At 46.1% G+C, this 20,925-nt stretch overlaps 1 protein-coding gene across 1 annotated transcript in view; it reads left to right on the forward strand.

The window, feature by feature from the left end:
- The window catches only part of LOC121554850 (cadherin EGF LAG seven-pass G-type receptor 1-like), a 138,416-nt gene extending 122,673 nt beyond the window's left edge, over nucleotides 1-15,743 (forward strand). Inside the window, exons 20-37 of the mRNA XM_041868552.2 lie at nucleotides 38-247; nucleotides 1,049-1,232; nucleotides 1,453-1,602; nucleotides 2,710-2,896; nucleotides 5,141-5,308; nucleotides 5,444-5,570; nucleotides 5,735-5,935; nucleotides 8,261-8,435; nucleotides 9,488-9,600; nucleotides 9,905-9,984; nucleotides 10,249-10,375; nucleotides 10,758-10,883; nucleotides 11,031-11,167; nucleotides 12,093-12,199; nucleotides 12,345-12,509; nucleotides 12,821-13,093; nucleotides 13,270-13,579; nucleotides 14,519-15,743. Of these exons, the coding sequence (XP_041724486.2) occupies nucleotides 38-247; nucleotides 1,049-1,232; nucleotides 1,453-1,602; nucleotides 2,710-2,896; nucleotides 5,141-5,308; nucleotides 5,444-5,570; nucleotides 5,735-5,935; nucleotides 8,261-8,435; nucleotides 9,488-9,600; nucleotides 9,905-9,984; nucleotides 10,249-10,375; nucleotides 10,758-10,883; nucleotides 11,031-11,167; nucleotides 12,093-12,199; nucleotides 12,345-12,509; nucleotides 12,821-13,093; nucleotides 13,270-13,579; nucleotides 14,519-14,546 (2,868 nt within the window). The 3' untranslated portion in view covers nucleotides 14,547-15,743. The remainder of the gene's footprint in view (nucleotides 1-37; nucleotides 248-1,048; nucleotides 1,233-1,452; nucleotides 1,603-2,709; nucleotides 2,897-5,140; nucleotides 5,309-5,443; nucleotides 5,571-5,734; nucleotides 5,936-8,260; nucleotides 8,436-9,487; nucleotides 9,601-9,904; nucleotides 9,985-10,248; nucleotides 10,376-10,757; nucleotides 10,884-11,030; nucleotides 11,168-12,092; nucleotides 12,200-12,344; nucleotides 12,510-12,820; nucleotides 13,094-13,269; nucleotides 13,580-14,518) is intronic.
- Nucleotides 15,744-20,925: the final 5,182 nt, after the last annotated feature.

Genomic DNA, 20,925 nt, shown 5'->3' on the forward strand with positions numbered 1-20,925 from the left:
TGACCTCCATCTCTTCCCCTCCCCTCCGTCCCTCCAGAATGAGGAGATGCATCGTAACGAGTCCAGGATGGACGGCGAGCGCTCCAAAGCTATCGTCCGCCTGCTCCACAACGCCACCAACCACACGGACAGTTACTACGGCAACGATGTGAAGACAGCGTTCCAGCTGCTGACCAGGGTCCTCCAGTACGAGAGTCAGCAGACCGGCTTCGATCTCACGGCCACGAGAGACGCAGAGTTCAACGAGGTCAGAGTTTGTTGTTGTATTTCAACATTGCAAACTGGCTAATTGCAATATTCTTATTTTTCTAACGTTTGGTTTTGTATGCACAGTATTTCTCTCAGGGACCATGCACTACTTGCTTGTCAGTTGTGTCAGACAGCAGGGCATTAGGTGCATTACCAGTGCATTATTCAGGAGTAGCCTACTGGGTGGGGTTCAGTTACACTGGGAAGACTGGAGGAATACTGCCCTCCACTGGCTTTCTCCCAGTTCCACTAATAGGGGGAAGCTGACCTGGCCAATGTGAATGCAGGTTGGAATTTATTTTTTTCTGACTAATGTACTGGAGGCAGCTCTGGAGAGTGGTCACTAGCTGGCACAGTCACAAAGTCTTATAATCAGATTTTAAACATAACCTTAGCCACACTGCTGACCCTAATGCCTAACCCTAACCTTAAAATAATTTTTACGATATAGACAATTTTGACTTTGCAGCTGGCCCACTAGCGGAAACCGGTCAGTTCTGGCTCCAGGGAAAGACTCATGACAATAAACGTCAACCTGCAATATGAACTCTAATCTACAAAAAGCTGAGCTATTTAATATCTTAACATTATATTATGGCATTTCTCTTTAGGTTGTGAATGTTTTAGGTCACTTATCTTATATAGGCCTACGTGAGCAGGTAACTTCTGCTACTCCAGGACTTAAAATGAGTTAGACAGGAGTGACAGAGTTCGAGCTGTGCCTGTATTCCCCCATATTCAAAGTGACTTGTAGCGACTTACTGTCTGATCATCCTGCTCTGTATTGTAAACCCTTCAGAACCTGGTGAGAGCGGGCAGTGCCATCCTAGACCCTGGCACCAGAGACCACTGGGAGCAGATCCAGCGCTCTGAGGGGGGCACCGCCCACCTGCTGCGCCACTTTGAGGATTACACCAACACCCTGGCACAGAACATGAGGAAGACCTACCTCAAACCATTCACCATCGTCACTGACAATATGAGTGAGTGAAGACACATTTACAGACCAATGAAGAGAGGATTTCGGAGAGTCTAGGAGCAGATTCCTAACTCCCTAACACAGATTTTGAACAAATCTTCCATTGATAAATAGTCTCTGAGTGAACTGCAGTCAAGTTTTACTTCCATTCAATGCAATTATAATATATCACTCTTATTTGATAATGAGCTGGTCTTGATGTGTAGTTCTTTCTCTCTCCTTAGTCATTGTTGTTGATTACCTGGACACGTCCGTCCCTGAGCAGGCCTCATTCCCTCGCTTTCATGAGATCCAGGAGTACTACCCCAAAGACCTCACGTCCTCTGTCCATTTCCCACAGTTCAACACTAGGCCCCAGGAGGTCCCCAACAAAGGTACAGTTGTCTGCTCACCCTACCACTGGACTTGGAATACTGCAAACTGTACAAACTATTTTGGGCTGTAATCCATCAAAACCTTTGGGATTTGTTGGTGACCTACCAATTAAACAGATCCAGTGCTTGTAGTCAAGCTTAAGCAGTCATGTAACCCAGTCTCTTACCAAGACTCAAAATGAATCAGCCATGATTTGTAATCGTATTTATTATGGATCCCCATTAGCTGCTGCCAAGGCAGCAACCACTCTTCCTGGTGTCCAGCAAAATTAAGGCAGTTATATACAATAAGAAAAACATTACATTACATTTCACAACAGATTTCACAACATATTAAGTGTGTGACCTCAGTTCACTACTCTACTACCACATATCTACAACACAAAATCCATGTGTACGTGTGTGAATGTTATCATGTGTGTGTATGCGTGTGTCTGTGCCTGTGTGTGTCTCTTCACAGTCCCCGCTATTCCATAAGGTTTATTTTTATCCGTTTTTTTCATCTGTATTCAACATGTCAATACTTCTCACAAATACAAGTAGTGATGAAGTCAATCTTTCCTCTACTTTGAGCCAGGAGAGATAGACAACAATAATTGTTTCACCTCTTCCACACTCACTTTACGGAATTCAAAATTACAATGCTTGTCTTTCATCATTTGGTCAGTTATGCATGGATGTGTAGGTTCAGAATTAGTTGTTGGCATGTCATGCCTAAGTTTGATAATCTTGCCAAAGAAAAAAACATTAAAGTAGTTGGCAATATCAGTGGGTTTTGTGATGAATGAGCCATCTTATTCAATGAATGATGGAGCCCAGTTCGCCTTTTTGCCCAAAATTTCATTTAAGGTGCTCCAAAGCTTTTCACTAATATTCTTTATATCATTTATCTGTGTTTCATGCATGTAGTAAGGACTTAAATATGTGTTCTCACTCTCTCTCTCTCTCTCTCTCTCTCTCTCTCTCTCTCTCTCTCTCTCTCTCTCTCTCTCTCTCTCTCTCTCTCTCTCTCTCTCTCTCTCTCTCTCTCTCTCTCTCTCTCTCTCTCTCTCTCTCTCTCTCTCTCTCCCTCTCTCTCTCTCACATACTCTTATTCCTACTCTCTAGTAGTCGAGCCTAGCCCCAGCGTCGAGCCCTCTCAGACCGACGCCCCTGAAGAGGATCAGACCCTATCCAATAAGAGACGCCGCCATGTCGAGCCCGCTGCCACCCTGCCTGTTGCCGTGGTGATAGTGTTTAGGTCGTTGGGTCAGCTCCTCCCTGAGCGATACGACCCGGACCGTAGGAGCCTCAGGTAACCAGTGCAATGCTTTTCTACATTTTACTACACTTTACTTCAATCTTTCATAAAATCTGACATAACCAGACACTGCCTTTATCAATTTCTATGTACAGTGGGGAAAAAAAGTATTTAGTCAGCCACCAATTGTGCAAGTTCTCCCACTTAAAAAGATGAGAGAGGCCTGTAATTTTCATCATAGGTACACGTCAACTATGACAGACAAAATGAGAAAAAAAAATTCAGAAAATCACATTGTAGGATTTTTAATGAATTTATTTGCAAATTATGGTGGAAAATAAGTATTTGGTCAATAACAAAAGTTTCTCAATACTTTGTTATATACCCTTTGTTGGCAATGACACAGGTCAAACGTTTTCTGTAAGTCTTCACAAGGTTTTCACACACTGTTGCTGGTATTTTGGCCCATTCCTCCATGCAGATCTCCTCTAGAGCAGTGATGTTTTAGGGCTGTCGCTGGGCAACACAGACTTTCAACTCCCCTCCAAAGATTTTCTATGGGGTTGAGATCTGGAGACTGGCTAGGCCACTCCAGGACCTTGAAATGCTTCTTACGAAGCCACTCCTTCGTTGCCCGGGCGGTGTGTTTGGGATCATTGTCATGCTGAAAGACCCAGCCACGTTTCATCTTCAATGCCCTTGCTGATGGAAGGAGGTTTTCACTCAAAATCTCACGATATATGGCCCCATTCATTCTTTCCTTTACACGGATCAGTCGTCCTGGTCCCTTTGCAGAAAAAACAGCCCCAAAGCATGATGTTTCCACCCCCATGCTTCACAGTAGGTATGGTGTTCTTTGGATGCAACTCAGCATTCTTTGTCCTACAAACACGACGAGTTGAGTTTTTACCAAAAAGTTATATTTTGGTTTCATCTGACCATATGACATTCTCCCAATCCTCTTCTGGATCATCCAAATGCACTCTAGCAAACTTCAGACGGGCCTGGACATGTACTGGCTTAAGCAGGGGGACACGTCTGGCACTGCAGGATTTGAGTCCCTGGTGGCGTAGTGTGTTACTGATGGTAGGCTTTGTTACTTTGGTCCCAGCTCTCTGCAGGTCATTCACTAGGTCCCCCCGTGTGGTTCTGGGATTTTTGCTCACCGTTCTTGTGATCATTTTGACCCCACGGGGTGAGATCTTGCGTGGAGCCCCAGATCGAGGGAGATTATCAATGGTCTTGTATGTCTTCCATTTCCTAATAATTGCTCCCACAGTTGATTTATTCAAACCAAGCTGCTTACCTATTGCAGATTCAGTCTTCCCAGCCTGGTGCAGGTCTACAATTTTGTTTCTGGTGTCCTTTGACAGCTCTTTGGTCTTGGCCATAGTGGAGTTTGGAGTGTGACTGTTTGAGGTTGTGGACAGGTGTCTTTTATACTGATAACAAGTTCAAACAGGTGCCATTGATACAGGTAACGAGTGGAGGACAGAGGAGCCTCTTAAAGAAGAAGTTACAGGTCTGTGAGAGCCAGAAATCTTGCTTGTTTGTAGGTGACCAAATACTTATTTTCCACCATAATTTGCAAATAAATTCATTAAAAATCCTACAATGTGATTTTCTGGAGAAAAAAAATCTCAATTTGTCAATCATAGTTGACGTGTACCTATGGTGAAAATTACAGGCCTCTCTCATCTTTTTAAGTGGGAGAACTTGCACAATTGGTGGCTGACTAAATACTTTTTTCCCCCACTGTAGCTAATCTAGCCATCATAATAAAGACATAACATATGTCATAAATTACTCAAGCGTGGTAACAGATATGGCAACTGTATTTGCGTTGGCACAAACCATTGTTTACTTTAGGTCCGATTATTACCCTGGCATACTGTGGGTGTTTGTCTCACATGTCATTGCCATGCAGTCAGAATCTTTCGCTGTATACATTTGGACCACTCAAAACTCTATATATGATTAAAACATATAATTTACAAATTAAACATACACATATAAGGCAGAGTTAAATGTGGAACAGTTTGGTTGGTATGTCATAATATTTAGCCCCGTGTGTGTATATGATAGCTGCTACACTGGTACTAGAAGGGCTCAGAAAGCACTATTTGGCTGGTTGCCAAGCGACCACAAACAGCTGAGAATGTATATTTTGGAACTCCCTAAAAGGAGTGTTTGCTTGAGTGCGTGCGGTCACACGTGCGTAAACATTACTTCAAAAGTTATCAAAATGAGTGTGTCCATTCATCCTTGCTCATATGTGTTGTGTGTGTGTGTGAGCAGGCTGCCCAACCGTCCAGTGATCAACACCCCCATAGTGAGCACGTTGGTGTACAGCGAGGGTTCTCCCCTCCCCTCTCCCCTTGACCCCCCCATCACACTGGAGTACACACTACTGGAGACAGAGGAGAGGACCAAACCTGTGTGTGTGTTCTGGAATCACTCCATCGCGTGAGTACTACACACACACACACACACACACACACACACACACGCACACACTCTCTCTTTACATGGTATTTATTCTCTTTCCTCTGTGTCTGTGTCTGTGTGTGTGTGTGTGTGTGTGTGTGTGTGTGTGTGTAGGATTGGTGGTACGGGAGGCTGGTCGTCTAAGGGATGTGAACTACTGCACAGGAACAACACACACATCAGCTGTCAGTGTAACCACATGACCAGCTTCGCTGTGCTCATGGACATTTCCAAGAGAGAGGTAGGCTCATAGAGATATACTGTACATAACTCTAAATAGAGTTGTAATTATATTGCTATGGGCAGGCTACACTACAGCAGTAGTGGGGGGCGCTCTCTCTTTCTCACCCCTCTCCCCCTTTCTCCTCTCTTGCTCCCCCCTCCCTCTCCCTGCCCTCCCCCCAGCATGGTGACGTGTTACCCCTAAAGATCGTGACCTACACCACGGTGTCAGCCTCCCTGGTGGCCCTGCTCCTCACCTTCATCCTGCTGGCTCTACTCAGGAAGCTACGCTCTAACCTCCACAGCATCCACAGGAACCTGGTGGCGGCACTCTTCTTCTCCGAGCTCGTCTTCCTCATCGGCATCAACCAGACTGACAACCCAGTGAGAAACATTTAACCTATGACCTCTTACTCTGACCCTGACTTCTATGACCCTAACCCTGACGAATCGACCAGACTGACAACCTGGTGAGATAGACTGAACTAAGGAAGCCTAATCGTGACCTCTAACCATGACCCTGACCTGTAACCCCTGAACTCTAACCTCTGACCCATCAACCAGACTGAAAACCCAGTGACTGAAAACTAAGGAACCCTGACCTCTAAACTCCTGAAAATGACATTGACCATGCTTTAGCAGGGATAGTTTGGAATGTTTAGTATTTGTGACTATCTGGATATTAATGAAAAAGATCTTGGTTGTTTGGTAGCACTCCTGATCCTTAAGCTTAAGTGTTAAAAGTACACTAGTGCCTCTGTAAATTATGTGGATTATGGAGTCCCCACATTTTGTTTACAAATTGAAGGGATCACCTGGGATAACCCCAGGAATACAGCCCTGCAGCCATTTTCTCCCTGGCGTTATGGGAATTCATCATTGTTGTTGAGCTGAGAAAAGAGTCATGCTCTACAACATCTCTATGGGAAGTCTTTGCGTCTGTGTCTGCCTGCACAGGTTTCTCCTTTTGTTGAAAATCATATTGCATTGTTTATATACACACACACACAAACACACCTCCTATTCCTGTAGCGTGGTGTATTTTCAGGTAGGATAAGGGATAAAGCAGGGATTTGTGTTTCAGGTTCACTCCAGTTAGCGGTTTCTGGTAAATAGCTGCTATTAGTTTGCCTGCAGCCATTCAGGTACTGGTGCTGACAGGAGCTTAGAGGGATCGGTCCTACCTGAGAGGTTGTCTTTGTCTGCTAGATTTTTCTAGATTATACATCTGATGCTTCATTAATAGTGTTAGAGCACGAATTTACTGTACTGGATGAGACTAACCATTTCTCTGTTGTCTAAAAATCGATTCCTTATTTAAGACACTCTGAGATGTCCGATACTGTGTATTCACATAGCATGTGATTCCTTTACCTTGTAAGTGCAGTATAAAGGTTTGCCTATAAGCAAGTAATCTAATAGTGTATTTGGACATTTTTTAAAGTACATTGATGCAATTTACTCTGAAATGTATTGCACAACACACATGCCCGTGCACACACACACACACACACACACACACACACACACACACACACACACACACACACACACACACACACACACACACACACACACACACACACACACACACACACACACAGATACACACACTCTAACACACACACACACACACACACACACACTAATAGGCCTGCTGTCCCTCAAGGCCTGTGATAATAGAGACGTGATGTTACTGGTGCCTAACTGTTTGAGCTTCAGGGCAGTAGACCCTGTCACAAACAGACAGGTCTGAGTCTGTCTCCATAGACTGTTACTGTTCAAATCAAATTCAAATCAACTTATTTTATATCAGAAGCTTTACAGATACCCAGCTTAAAACCTCAAAGAGCAAGCAATGCAGAGGCAAAAGCACAGTTGCTAGGAAAAACTCCCTAGAAGGTAGGAACCTAGGAAGGAACCTAGAGAGGAACCAATCCTCTTCTGGCTGTTCTGTTACTGTTACAACAGTAGTAACGATCAACACTTACTCACTGACTTAGAAGCCTAGCCGTGTGTGTGTGTGTGTGTGTGTGTGTGTGTGTGTGTGTGTGTGTGTGTGTGTGTGTGTGTGTGTGTGTGTGTGTGTGTGTGTGTGTGTGTGTCAGTGCTGTGGAATGCTATCGTCAGTCACAGCCCTGAGCCATCTCCGGTTAGATTGATGCCCTTCTGCTCTGTAGACTGGGATCTAGCTCTAGTCCTCTCCCTCCCCTCCCTGCTGGGGGATTCCCAAGAACACTGCATTCTTCCTGGAACAAGGGATGGAGGGAGATAAAGAAAAGTAGAGCGAGATGGAGGGAGGGAGAGAGAGAGAGACCCACTCAGGGCTATACACTGAGTGTACAAAACATTAAGAACACCTGCTCTTTCCATGACATAGACTGACCAGGTGAATCCAGGTGAAAGCTATGATCCCTTATTGATGTCACTTGTTAAATCCACTTCAATCAGTGTAGATGAAGGGGAGGAGACATGTTAAAGAAGGATTTTTAAGCCTTGAGACAATTGAGACATGGATTGTGTATGTGTGCCATTCAGAGAGTAAATGGGCAAGACAAAACTATTAGGAAGGTGTTCTTAATGTTTTTGTACCCGCAGTGTAGTGTGACCAGTGCTGAAGAATGGAACATGGATTAGTGGTTCTCAATGTGATTGAAATGGATGTCCCTCGTGATCTCTAACCTTGTCCGTCTGTGACTCTGTCTGTAGTTTGTGTGTACGGTGATCGCCATCCTGCTCCACTACTTCTACATGTGTACGTTTGCCTGGATGTTTGTGGAGGGCCTCCACATCTACCGCATGCTGACCGAGGTCAGGAACATCAACCACGGTCACATGAGGTTCTACTACGCCATGGGCTGGGGCATACCTGCAATCATCACAGGTGAGGAAACACACACACATAACGTATGCACGCACAGATGCACACGCGGACAGACGGATGGGCATGCACGCACTCACACACACACACACACACACACACACACACACACACACACACACACACACACACACACACACACACACAAACACTTAAACTCAGTCACCCCAATCCCAGGTAAACAAACCTAGTCACACCTATGAGTCAGAAGCCATCTTGTCTGTCTTCTGCCGTACACCGACTCGCCTGTCTCTCCTTGAGGAACCTTTGATCCCTGTGGGAAACCTGGAGGAGAGAGAGGGAGAAAGAGCGAGAGAGAGAGAGCAGTAGGAAAATACAGATAATATGAGGGAGAGAGCAGAGAGAGAGAGGAAGCAGGAGAGCGAGGAGAAGCGAGCAGAAGAGAGGAAGCGGTGGAAAGAGAGAGGGAGAGAGAGACATCCTGAAGTCTCTGTCCAGTAGTAGTCTCTAGTGCTGTATATCTCCTCCTGTCCTGAAGACTTCCTGTAGGTGATTAGACCTGTGTCTGCTGATGCCAGTCGGCCCATAATGGTGTCACGTTCCACCCTGGCACACGCACAAAGCCTGGGGTGAGAATAAGTCCTTAACCCAGCCCAGCTCCTCTCTTCTCTCATGGATAATACCAGTGTAGATCTGCTTACACCGTTGTGCACTAGAGTGTGGTGTTTTATGAAGCCTCTGTGTATATCTATGAATTTGAATGAAGAAAGAAAGCCTGCACACGGTAGACGCTGTTCCCACATGCTTTGCTTGACCTGCAACATCATCTGTGGATGAACCATGCACAGGCTTTCTAGCCTTTCTCTGCTATTCTCTTCTCCCATCAATAATAGCCTGATGCATCTACTTACATTGTTGTTTAGTGGGGTTTCTAATAGGTGCCACTGATTTTGTTTTTCTCTGCATTTCAATTAAGAAAGAATTCCTGCACAGTGCAAATGTATTATTGGCCCAGTACAGGTGATGCTCATACTTTACAGTAGGCCTACGGCTAACACAGTCTTGATATGTTTCTCTGGTTCTCCCCTCCTCAGGTCTGGCAGTGGGTCTTGACCCTCAGGGCTATGGGAACCCAGACTTTTGCTGGCTCTCTGTCCACGACACCCTCATCTGGAGCTTCGCAGGACCCATCTCTGTAGTCGTCCTGGTGAGTGCCTGAGATAAATGGTGCTAATAACGATAGATTTTTACTTACTTTTACATGATTATTTTCAATGTTACGTTCTTCTCTTTCTTTCTTTCTCTGCTCGCTCTTCTCTCCTTGCCCTTTTCTTTTCTTTTTGTCCTTCCTTTGCTCTCTCTCTCTCTAATTCCTTAGCGAATGCCTTGCCTGTGTTAGTGAGTGATTTGCAGTTAGAGGTCTTGAGTGTATCTGTTGTTGACTGTAAGTGAATTATCCTGTTGTCTGCCATGGTACTATTGCTTGTCTCTGTCTCTCTCCTCTCTCTCAGGTCAACATCGTCATCTTTGTACTGGCAGCTAAGGCATCCTGTGGACGCAGGCAGAGGTCCTTCGAGAAGTCTGGAGCCATGTAAGTATTATTACACACGCAGGCACATACGCACGCACGCACACACACTTGAGATTAAGGATATCAAAGGCCATTCTCTATTAGTAGGACTTACTTGTGTGTCTGTGGATGCGCGACTGTGTGGGTGTGCATCCATGCGTGTATGTATGAGTGTGTGCATGTGTGTGTTATGTGGTGTGTGTGCATACATGCGGGTGACTGTGTGTGTGTGTTTGTGTGCGTTATAATCTGAGTTTCTCCCTCTACCTCCCTCCCCCTACATAGTCCTGCTCTGAGGATGGCCTTCATGCTCCTATTGCTCATCAGCGCCACCTGGCTGTTGGGCCTCATGGCCGTCAACAGTGATGTCATGACCTTTCACTACCTGTTCGCCATCTTCAGTTGTCTGCAGGTGAGTGGTCAGGGACAGGGCTCAGGGTTAAGTGTCACGGGTCAGGCTGTACAGTCCACTATCATTCACTAGACTCTAGAGGCTAAAACTCTCAGTCTTACTGTACACCAGTGATCACCAGCCGTGACAAAATCCATTCCCTTCACTGATATTAGGCCAGGGCCTGCATTCATAAAGCGTCTCAGAGTAGGCATACTGATCTACGATCAGTTTAGCCTTTTAGATAATATTGAATAAGATTACATTGCCAGGGGGGGACCTGATCCTAGATCAGCACTCCTACTCTGAGACAATTTATGAATGCAGGCCCTGGCCTAATATCATTGAAGAGAATGGATTTTGTAAAGGCTTTCACTGACCCTCTCTCTCCGTCTCCTTATAGGGCATCTTCATCTTCTTCTTCCATGTGATCTTTAATAAAGAAGTGAGGAAGAATCTGAAGAATGTCTTTACTGGGAAGAAGGCTTTACCGGATGAGTCCAGCACTACCAGAGGATCTCTACTCACTGTAAGTATACACACGAATAAACACACACACATAAGGAGATGAACAGATGTCTTTACTGTCTAGTACTGACTGGTTTCTTTCTCTCTCCCCCCCCTCTCTCCCTCCCTCCTTCCAACCTATCCCCCCTCCCTCCATTCCTCCCTCCAGCGGTCTCTGAACTGTAACAACACGTACACTGTGGACGGTCCTCTGTACAGGTCAGCCATTGGGGAGTCCACTGTTTCTCTGGAGAGTACCGTCAGGTCAGCCAAAAGCCACAGCAGCTACCTCGCTTACACACGCAGGTAACACGGTGGCTGCCGCATGGCTATGGCAATGGCATAACTGTCTGTCCTTTCTTAGTCTGAATCTCTCTTTTTTCTCTGTTACTCTTTTGATCGCTGAGCCATCTCTCTCTCTCTCTCTCTCTCTCTCTCTCTCTCTCTCTCTCCTCTCTCTCGCTCTCTCTCTCTCGCTCTCGCTCTCGCTCTCTCTCTCTCTCTCTCTCTCACTCTATCTCTCGCTTTCTCTGCGTGACTAGCTCACCCACACTAACCCTAGTAGCAGCCCCCCTCCACAGCATCTCTGAGCCCTCTCTCTCTCTCTCTCTCTCTCTCTCTCTCTCTCTCTCTCTCTCTCTCTCTCTCTCTCTCTCTCTCTCTCTCTCTCGCTCTCTCTCTCTCTCTCTCTGTGGTTTTGTGACTGTTTTTCTACCATTCTGAATATTATTTCACGCACATGCAGGCAAAGCATGGCTCAGCACAACACAGCAGTTTGTCAAACACGCATACAAAAAGAGACGACACACAAGCACACACATACACACACATACACAGGTCAGTGGGTGGGGAGTGTCTGGCTGGAGGGGGAGGCGTATACAATACCTGGTAGAATATTTCAGACACACACAGCTGGCCTCTGGCAGTTGACTAGGCTCCAGCGCCAGCAAGCCTAAAACTCTTAGATCAGAAAGCAGCAGACAGGTTAGCTACGGTACAGTATTGCTGTAGGCCCTCTGGCTAATGTCTCAATCTATAAGAGTTTGGAAAAGGTATTACTCTTACATTATGTTCAGGGAAAAGAGACAAATGGGGGGAAATTCCACTTCATCCAATGCCCAGGTGAAGTTCGTCATCAGTTCTTCTGCAGCTCTATAGTAAGTTCAAAGGCTCCAATGTGATTACACTTAGCTTTGTAAATAAGCTGTGTTTGGCCTTCTCTCTGATGTAGGGGTGACTCTGGTCAGAAACCCAGTATGTCGTCGGGGACAGCTAAAGCAGGACACACTGACCTGGACGGATCTCTGTTCCACAGGAACAGCACTAAAGGAGGAGACGGTAAGCCATATCATGATCTGAATCAAACTCAGATGGTGTGCAGTCTTCACAGCAGTGAGCTGTGTGTCTGTATAATGTATTCATGTGTTGCTCTTTCTCTCTTTTTGTCTTTTGGTCTCCCTCTCTCTCTCTTTCTCTCTCTCAGACTCGGACTCGGACAGTGAGTTGTCTGTAGATGAACACAGCTCGTCCTATGCCTCGTCTCACTCTTCTGACAGCGAAGATGATGACATGGACATCAAGCCCAAGTGGAACAATGAGAGACAGCCTCTACACAGTACACCTAAAGGGCCCAGCATCGCACCCAAAGGTAGCCATCCATTTCTAAACCAAAACACCCCTCACCCTAACGGGTAACTATCAGTTACCCAAAACATCCATGGTCTCACTGCTCAGAAAGCACTGCAGTTTCTCTCATTTAGCTTTTTATTCATTCTTCATGACTCACTGATAGGATGGCATGTCTTAGAATACATTATAACTGGATTATAGTGCATTATACCTGCAGACTTTACAGTAAGTAAAGTGTTATCGATATATTTACTATTGTACTGTGGCATGGTAGTACTACCTACAACCAAAGTACTGATTGGCTCATATTTCTTCTTCCTCTGACCCTAGTGGAAGCAGTGTCCAATCACGTGAAGCCTTACTGGCCCAAGGATGCGACGACAGCCAGTGACAGCGAGGATCCTGGGGGTGCAGAACGGCTGAGGGTGGAGACCAAGGTGAACGTGGAGCTGCACCAGGAGAACAAACTCAACCATGTAGGAGAGAGAGAAGAGACACCCCAGGACAGGGAGACCCCCACTAGGGAGAATGGACCTCCCAGTCTACCCTCCAATGGACCCTCCAATGGGCCTCCCAGCACCCACCAGCCTGAGCCGAAGAAGGGTGAGAGATGTAGACGTTCCTTATTTTATTTTTTTGTTGGTTGGTTTGTGTGTTTGTTTGTTCATTCAATCATTAATCCAAGCATACAATATATTGGCCCTGTCTTTATCCATTTGTAAACGTTTTGTTATTACACCTAAAACAAATCTAAAGATTCTATATTCTTCCCATCTCAGGCATCCTGAAGAACAAGATCACGTACCCTCCTCCCTTGACCGACAAGAACATGAAGAACCGACTGAGAGAGAAGCTGAGTGACTACAACCCTCCCACCATCTCCTCCTCCATCCCTCCCCCCATCATCCCTCCATCCAAGACCCCCTCGGTGGCCTCCAACGACGGGGTGCGCCCCGTATCTGTGGGCAACAGCAACAGCGTAATCATCAAGCCGCCGATCGCCCCACGCCCACAATTACCACAGAATGGGGGCGTGGCTATGAGCATGAAGGCGATGACGACCAACGGAGGCAACGAATCAGACTCAGAGTGGGTAGTCGCGTGATGATGATGTCATAGTGTAGTTCTTGTGTGTGGTGTTTGTCAATAGAGCAGAGAATGTAGTGCAACTCAGCATAAAGTGATGTATGATTCCTTTTAGCCTAAATAGTGAATGAGTGGATTATTTTTGATGTCAGATTGCATCTGAATGGTATTTCATTATAGACAGTTTAATGACATGCAGCTGTTGACCATGGAGTCTATTGATGCTGACCTGCATGTATTAGGTGAAGTTATCACATAAGGAGGACATATTTCGCTGTTGCACATGTCTATGTGTACTGTATGAATGAAAGTTCCCATCCCACATATGAATGCTGCACGTGGTTGTACACTGTCTAGTGATGTTAGCCTGCATCCCTACCTGCACACATCTAACCCAGCATGTCTCCCCTCCTTCCCTCCCTCTATCCTTCCCTCACCTCCCTCTATCCTTCCCTCACCTCCCTCTATCCTTCCCTCCCTCTATCCTTCCCTCCCTCTATCCTTCCCTCACCTCCCTCTATCCTTCCCTCCCTCTGTCCTTCCCTCCCTCTATCCTTCCCTCACCTCCCTCTATCCTTCCCTCCCTCTATCCTCCCCTCACCTCCCTCTATCCTTCCCTCCCTCTATCCTTCCCTCACCTCCCTCTATCCTTCCCTCCCGCTATCCTTCCCTCCCTCTATCCTTCCCTCACCTCCCTCTATCCTTCCCTCCCTATATCCTTCCCTCACCTCCCTCTATCCTTCCCTCACCTCCCTCTATCCTTCCCTCACCTCCCTTTATCCTTCCCTCCCTCTATCCTTGCCTCACCTCCCTCTATCCTTCCCTCACCTCACCTCCCTCTATCTTTCCCTCCCTCTATCCTTCCCTCCCTCTATCCTTCCCTCCATCCCTTTCTCTCTCCCGGAACAGCGGCAGTAATGAAACTTCAATCTGACCCAGCAGGAAAACCAGAGTCTCTCTGCCCTTATGAGAGGAGAAAAGATGACCTCTCACTGGAGTAGAGGAGAGGAGGAGGAGAAGAAAGGAACAAGAGAAGAAAGGACAGTGAAAGGAAAAGAGAGGAGAAAACAAGAGAGAGAAAAGAGAGGCGAGAAAAGGATAGGTATAAAGAAAAAGAGAGAAGGTATCATGCCCATGTGCAATGGAGAAGTGACCTCTCGTCCCACACCTCTCACCCTCTTCAGCTCCTAAGGAGAGTAGTATTACTGCAGAGCCATGCCTGCCGGACTAAACTAAAGACAAGAAAAGGGAATGTATGTGTCAGACTAAACCAAGTAAAGGAGGGGGTCCTACCTACTGGACTAATTGAACCTCCTGTGCCAAACCACTAGAAGAGGAGGTGAAGAAAGACTACATCCCCCAGAATGAGTAACTCACATTGGTCGATCAAAGACTCTTAAGAGCCTCAGGACTGATACAGATACGGATGTATGGATGTATGACCACTGTGTGCCGGTACAGTCATAGTTGTAGTCCAGAGAAAGACTTCTAAGACTACAAATCCTATGGAGGCCTACAGGAAGTTCAGGAGAAACTCAGAGACTTACCAAGTGCCCTGTTCATCCAAGCTACTCATAGAAAGAGGAGCACTGCGTTTCACCCAATGCTTTTAGAGTGTAATTAATATGTAGATATTTCAAAAAATTATATATTTTGTATTTGAACTGTCATCATGGATGAGAGACAAAAATACATATTTGTAAATTTAAAAGAAAATGCTTTTGTAAAAACAACAATTCTAGAACTCCTTTCTGATTGTGGAGAAATCACACGCTGTTATAGGACATGTTCTTCTGTGGCTCAGACTAGCAAACCTGTGCCCATCTGTCACTCAAGGCATGCTCCCCACATTTCTGGGAGTATTTGAAAGAAAACATTTGAACACAGGTCAGCAGTACATACCCATTATTCTGCTTACCAAAGTAGGTAAAGAACCACTGCAGTACATATATGGTATGGAGTCTCTAATGTCAACCTAACCACTACACAAGTAATGCCTTTATAACGCTTCCTATCATGTGATCGGCACTGTACAAAATGTCATTTTTTGTATGTTCAAAGACACTGGAATTGTTTTGTAACATATGTATATTTATTTGTATGGTTTCAAGACACTGGAAAAAACAATGATTGTAACTGTAAAATTAAAGATGACACGTTAAATTTTTTTAATGCCTTGTCTGAATTCAGACATCCCACCCATTATGAAAAAAATAAGAACGTTTAAATAATAGCCTTAAGGAGGGAGATAAAACAGTGAAATTAGGATAACTGTGAACGAGGTAATGGAGGAAAGAAAATAGATTTACTTTGAATTGTATTTTTCCTTAAAAGCTAGTGTAGCTATGTCTTAATGACTCACTGTATATCCTTACACTGTCCAAGTAATGTAATGTCTCTTTACACTCCTTGATACTGTCCTGTCCTGTGCTGTTCCTGGCACAACTGGGACTGTGTGTCTGGCTGGCTGATGGACTGTCTGACTTGCCTGCTGTGGGGTCCAAAGTTCAGACAGTGACTGAGGTCCAGGGCTAATCCTTTATGAAACAATGGTGCCTACCGGTCCTGCTGTGTGTGTGTGTGTGTCACCCTTCCAGTGTGGTTCCGGGGTACCGTACTTTCACATACCAGAAGGGTCACACATGAAACAGAAGCAGTTAACCCCAGACATCAAACACACTCACTCTCACACACACACACACACACTACAGTACATGCTCACTGTACCAGGCATACACCCTGAGAGACAGTCACAAACTCTCACACACAGATTTTATTATCCACTTGACAGGGGCAAACTGAGTGTGTAATAGAAGGCACATTTTTGAAGTGCGTTGAGTTTTTCTTGACACCCTGATAAAGAGTTTTGGTATTTTATCACTTTCTTAGACGTTCTTTGATAAATGGCTCCATAAGTTTATGGAAAAGGTGACCTGGGGTTTAAGCAATGAGTATTGATGATGACAAGGAGGAGGAATGTTTCCTCACTGTGAGACCTGACCCGTATTCACGAAGCGTCTTAGAATAGGATTGCTGATCTTGGGTTATATGGATTTTTATTTTACCCTTATTTTACCAGGTAAATTGACTGAGAACACATACTCATTTACAGCAATGACCCGGGGAATAGTTAGAGGGGAGCGGAGATGAATTAGGAGGAGCTGGGGATGATTAGGTGGCCATGATGTTATGAGGGCCAGATTGGGAATTTAGCCAGGACACCGGGGTTAACACCCCTACTCTTACGATAAGTGCCATGGGATCTTTAGTGACCACAGAGAGTCAGGACACCCGTTTAACGTCCCATCCGATAAGGCAGCACCCTACACAGGGAAATATCCCCATTCACTGCACTGGGGCATTTAGGAGATTATTATTATTTTTGACCAGAGGAAAGAGTGCCTCCTACTGGCAGTCCAACACCACTTCCAGCAGCATCTGGTCTCCCATCCAGGGACCGACCAGAACCAACCCTGGTTAGCTTCAGAGGATGGGGAGGACCTGAGCCTACATCAGCACTCCTGCTCTGAGACACTTTCTGAATACGGGCCCTGACCCAGAAAAATAAAACTGGTTCCTACTTATATAGACTTTAACTAGGACCCAGAGTTATTCCTTACCAGGTGAGGAGGTCAGGGAAAACACCTGGCCCTGGCCTAAATGATGACTCTCAACAGTACCATTTAAAGGGGCAATCTACAGTTGCTAAATACATTTTTGGACTTGGACGTGAATAAATGATATGTACCCATTGATTCTTGAAGAATATAACTTATAAATGCCTCATGAGCTTTGTTCAACTGTCATACCCCATCAGAACCCAAAATATAAGCTTGTTTTACTCCAATGTTTGTAAACAAAGTAAATGTACACACACTATATAGCCTACAAACATGGTTAAAACTATAATTTTGATATCATGGATGGTCAGTCTTTGCATCCATAGCTCTGTATATGAATTTGAGTAGTTACATTTCTCCGGCCCCATTTTTACCGAAATGGGTGGGGAAACCATTTGTTATTGTTTCAATTGCTGATTGCCACTTTAAAGTAATGACACATGTTTTATTAAACATTTGACATCACACATTCTCCTCATGTACATTATAACCCACCTAAAAAGCAGTTAGAATTATCCACCTGTCAGACCTGAATTCCAAGGTAAACCTCTCGCCCTTTTCAGCTTTCGGTATTTCAGCTGCAACGTGACTCCTTCGCATAGAGTTGATCAGGCTGTTGATTCTGGCCTGTGGAATGTTGTCCCTCTCCTCTTCAATGGCTGTGTGCGAAGTTGCTGGATATTGGCGGGAACTGGAACACGCTGTTGTACATGTCGATCCAGTGCATCCCAAACATGCTCAATGGGTGTTGAAATGCAGGAAGTTAGCTGTTTCCCCCCCCAAAAAAAGTAGTTTTCCGTAAAACGTCTTTATAATAAATTTAAAAAATTGGGGGGGGGGGTGTATCTACTTTAGGGTGATCAAATCAGTACTCTACTGTACTTGGCACTTAGTTTCCTCTGTTGTTCTCTGTGGTGTTGTCCGAGTGGTAAGTTATGTGCTTTGTCTGTCTGTGGCATTACTGGTGTAGATGAGTGTTGTAATGAGATAATGTCTAATTAATTTGGTCATTAATTCTGGAATTTACAGGGCACCACCCACAATGTGAGGCTATTGGAAACTCTAATTTAACAAAAGAGATTCAATTATCATATAATTCTGAAGGCAATTCAATGACAAGACAAATGCATCTAGGAGGCCAGCAAATACTTTATAAACTATAAATATTTATTATAAGAACATCAAGATAAATCAATACATTTTACATGATGAATGATTCATGAAGGATTTGTTGGCAAAATGATGCAATATGGTAACGAGTCAGAATCACAAGGGGGAAAGGGGAATTAAATAGCCTAAAAGGGTCAGACAAGTAGTTATTCTAATCATTCAAATATGAAACAAAGGCAGGAGTTTTAATAGAAAGATAATAAGTACACACAGATTTACATGCTCAAACCAAACAGGGAATCTAGGGATGAGGAAGACAATGGTGAATGCAGCTTACTTAAATTCTGTAGTGGCTCTGGGTCGAGGTGGTGGACCATTCTTGATACACACGGGAAACTGTTGAGCTTGAAAAATCCAGCAGAGTTGCAGTTCTTGACACACTCAAACCGGTGAGCCTGGCACCTACTATCATACCCTATTCAAAGGCACTTCAATCTTTTGTCTTGCCCATGTGCCCTCTGAATCCTTCTTTAACCTGTGTCCTCCCCTTCATCTACACTGATTGAAGTGGATTTAAGTGACATCAATAAGGGATCATATCTTTCACCTGAATTCACCTGGTCAGTCTATGTCATGGAAAGAGCAGGTGTTCTTAATGTTTTGTACACTCAGTGTATATGATTTGATTGTTCACTCAAGCACAGGATTATTCACCCTAAATATTAATTAAAACCATCAATGATGGCTCTTTTCCGCCTTTGCTTTACCATCATACTACAGTCAACCATGACCACTGTCAGTAGCTCAAACACAGTGTTTGCCTTGGACTTTCTTCACACACTTGGCCAAACCAACTCCAGTAAGAACATCTGCTTCTCTCCCATGAGTATCAGTTCAGCTCTGGCCGTGGTCCACCTGGGGGCCAAATGAGACTCTTCTGCTCTGATGAAACCGGTATACAAACACAAAGGAATATTTTAGAAATACTTTACCATCAACATTCAACAGTGAAATTGGCCTGTAGAAAGCACACATCAAGAAGTCTTCACCTTTTTATCTGGAGGTGTCACGACCGTCTTCAAAAGGAGCAGACCAATACGCAGCGTGTTGAGCGAACATTATGACTTTATTATACTAAAGTGCAAAACAATAAACGATTCATGAAGTCCACAGTTACAATGACCGTAAAGGAACAAAAACCCACAACACCCAAAGGAAAACATACAGATTAAATATGGCTCCCAATCAGAGACAACCAGCCCACAGCTGACACTCGTTGCCCCTGATTGGGAGTCATTATCTCAAACATAGAAATGAACCCAACAGAAATACCAACATAGAAATACACCCAATGAATAAACACACCCTGGCTCAATATACAGAGTCCCGGAGCCAGAGCGTGACAGTACCCCCCCCTAAAGGCGCGGACTGCGACCGCGCCTCAATAAGGGCCAAACAAGGGAGGGCTGGGTGGGCATACCTCCTCGGCGGTGGCTCTGGCTCCGGCCTTGATCCCCACCTCCTTTCCAACCCCCCAAAGTACCCCTGGTCCTGTCTAGCCCCGTTGGCCGGAGCCGGACTGACGACACGCGCCCTGGCTTGGTGCGTGGAGGACGAACAGGCCTTACCAGGCTGACGACGCACACCGTAGGCCTGGCGCGTGGAGCAGGGACAGGCCGGACCGGGCTGACGGGCGCACCCCTGACTTGGTGCGGAGAGCAGGAACGGGCCGGACAGGGCTGACGACGCACACCACTGGCTTGGTGCGGGAAGCTTGGATGGGCCGGACTGGGCTGGCGACGCGCACCACAGACCTGGTGCAGAGAGCAGGAACGGGCCGGACAGGGCTGACGAAACGCACCACAGACTTGGTGCGGGGAGCAGGAACGGGCCGGACAGGGCTGACGAAACGCACCACAGACTTGGTGCGGGGAGCAGGAACGGGCCGGACAGGGCTGACGAAACGCACCACAGACTTGGTGCGGGGAGCAGGACTGGGCCGGACAGGGCTGACGACGCACACCGTAGACTTGGTGCGCGGAGCAGGAACAGGCCGGGCAGGGCTGTCGACGCACACCGTAGACTTGGTGCGTGGAGCAGGAACCGGCCGGGCAGGGCTGTCGACGCACACCGTAGACTTGGTGCGTGGAGCAGGAACAGGCCGGGCAGGGCTGTCGACGCACACCGTAGACTTGGTGCGTGGAGCAGCGACAGGCCGGACCGGGCTATGGAGACGGATAGGAGACCTGGAGTGAAGAGCTGCCACAACCCGTCCTGGCTGAATGCCTACCTTCACACACTCGGTGTGAGGCATCAGCACAGGACGTACAGGGCTGTGTACCCGTACTGGCATAACAGCACGTGACACTGGCGCAGGATATCCGGGACCGAGGAGAGGCACTGGAGGCCGCGAGCGCTGAGCCGGCACACTCCGTCCTGGCTGCATGCCCACCTTCGCACAACACGTGCGGGGTGCTCGCACAGGACGTACCGGACTATGCCGGACCACTCGCGGCACAGTGCGCATCTCCGCACTCCGCGGAACCTGCCCAGTCTCATGCTGCCATGCCTGAGTACGGGGAGTTGGCTCTGCTCTCCATCCAGGCTCCGCCAACCTGC

Source organism: Coregonus clupeaformis, chromosome 40 (assembly GCF_020615455.1).
Source record: "Coregonus clupeaformis isolate EN_2021a chromosome 40, ASM2061545v1, whole genome shotgun sequence".
Taxonomy (NCBI): domain Eukaryota; kingdom Metazoa; phylum Chordata; class Actinopteri; order Salmoniformes; family Salmonidae; genus Coregonus; species Coregonus clupeaformis.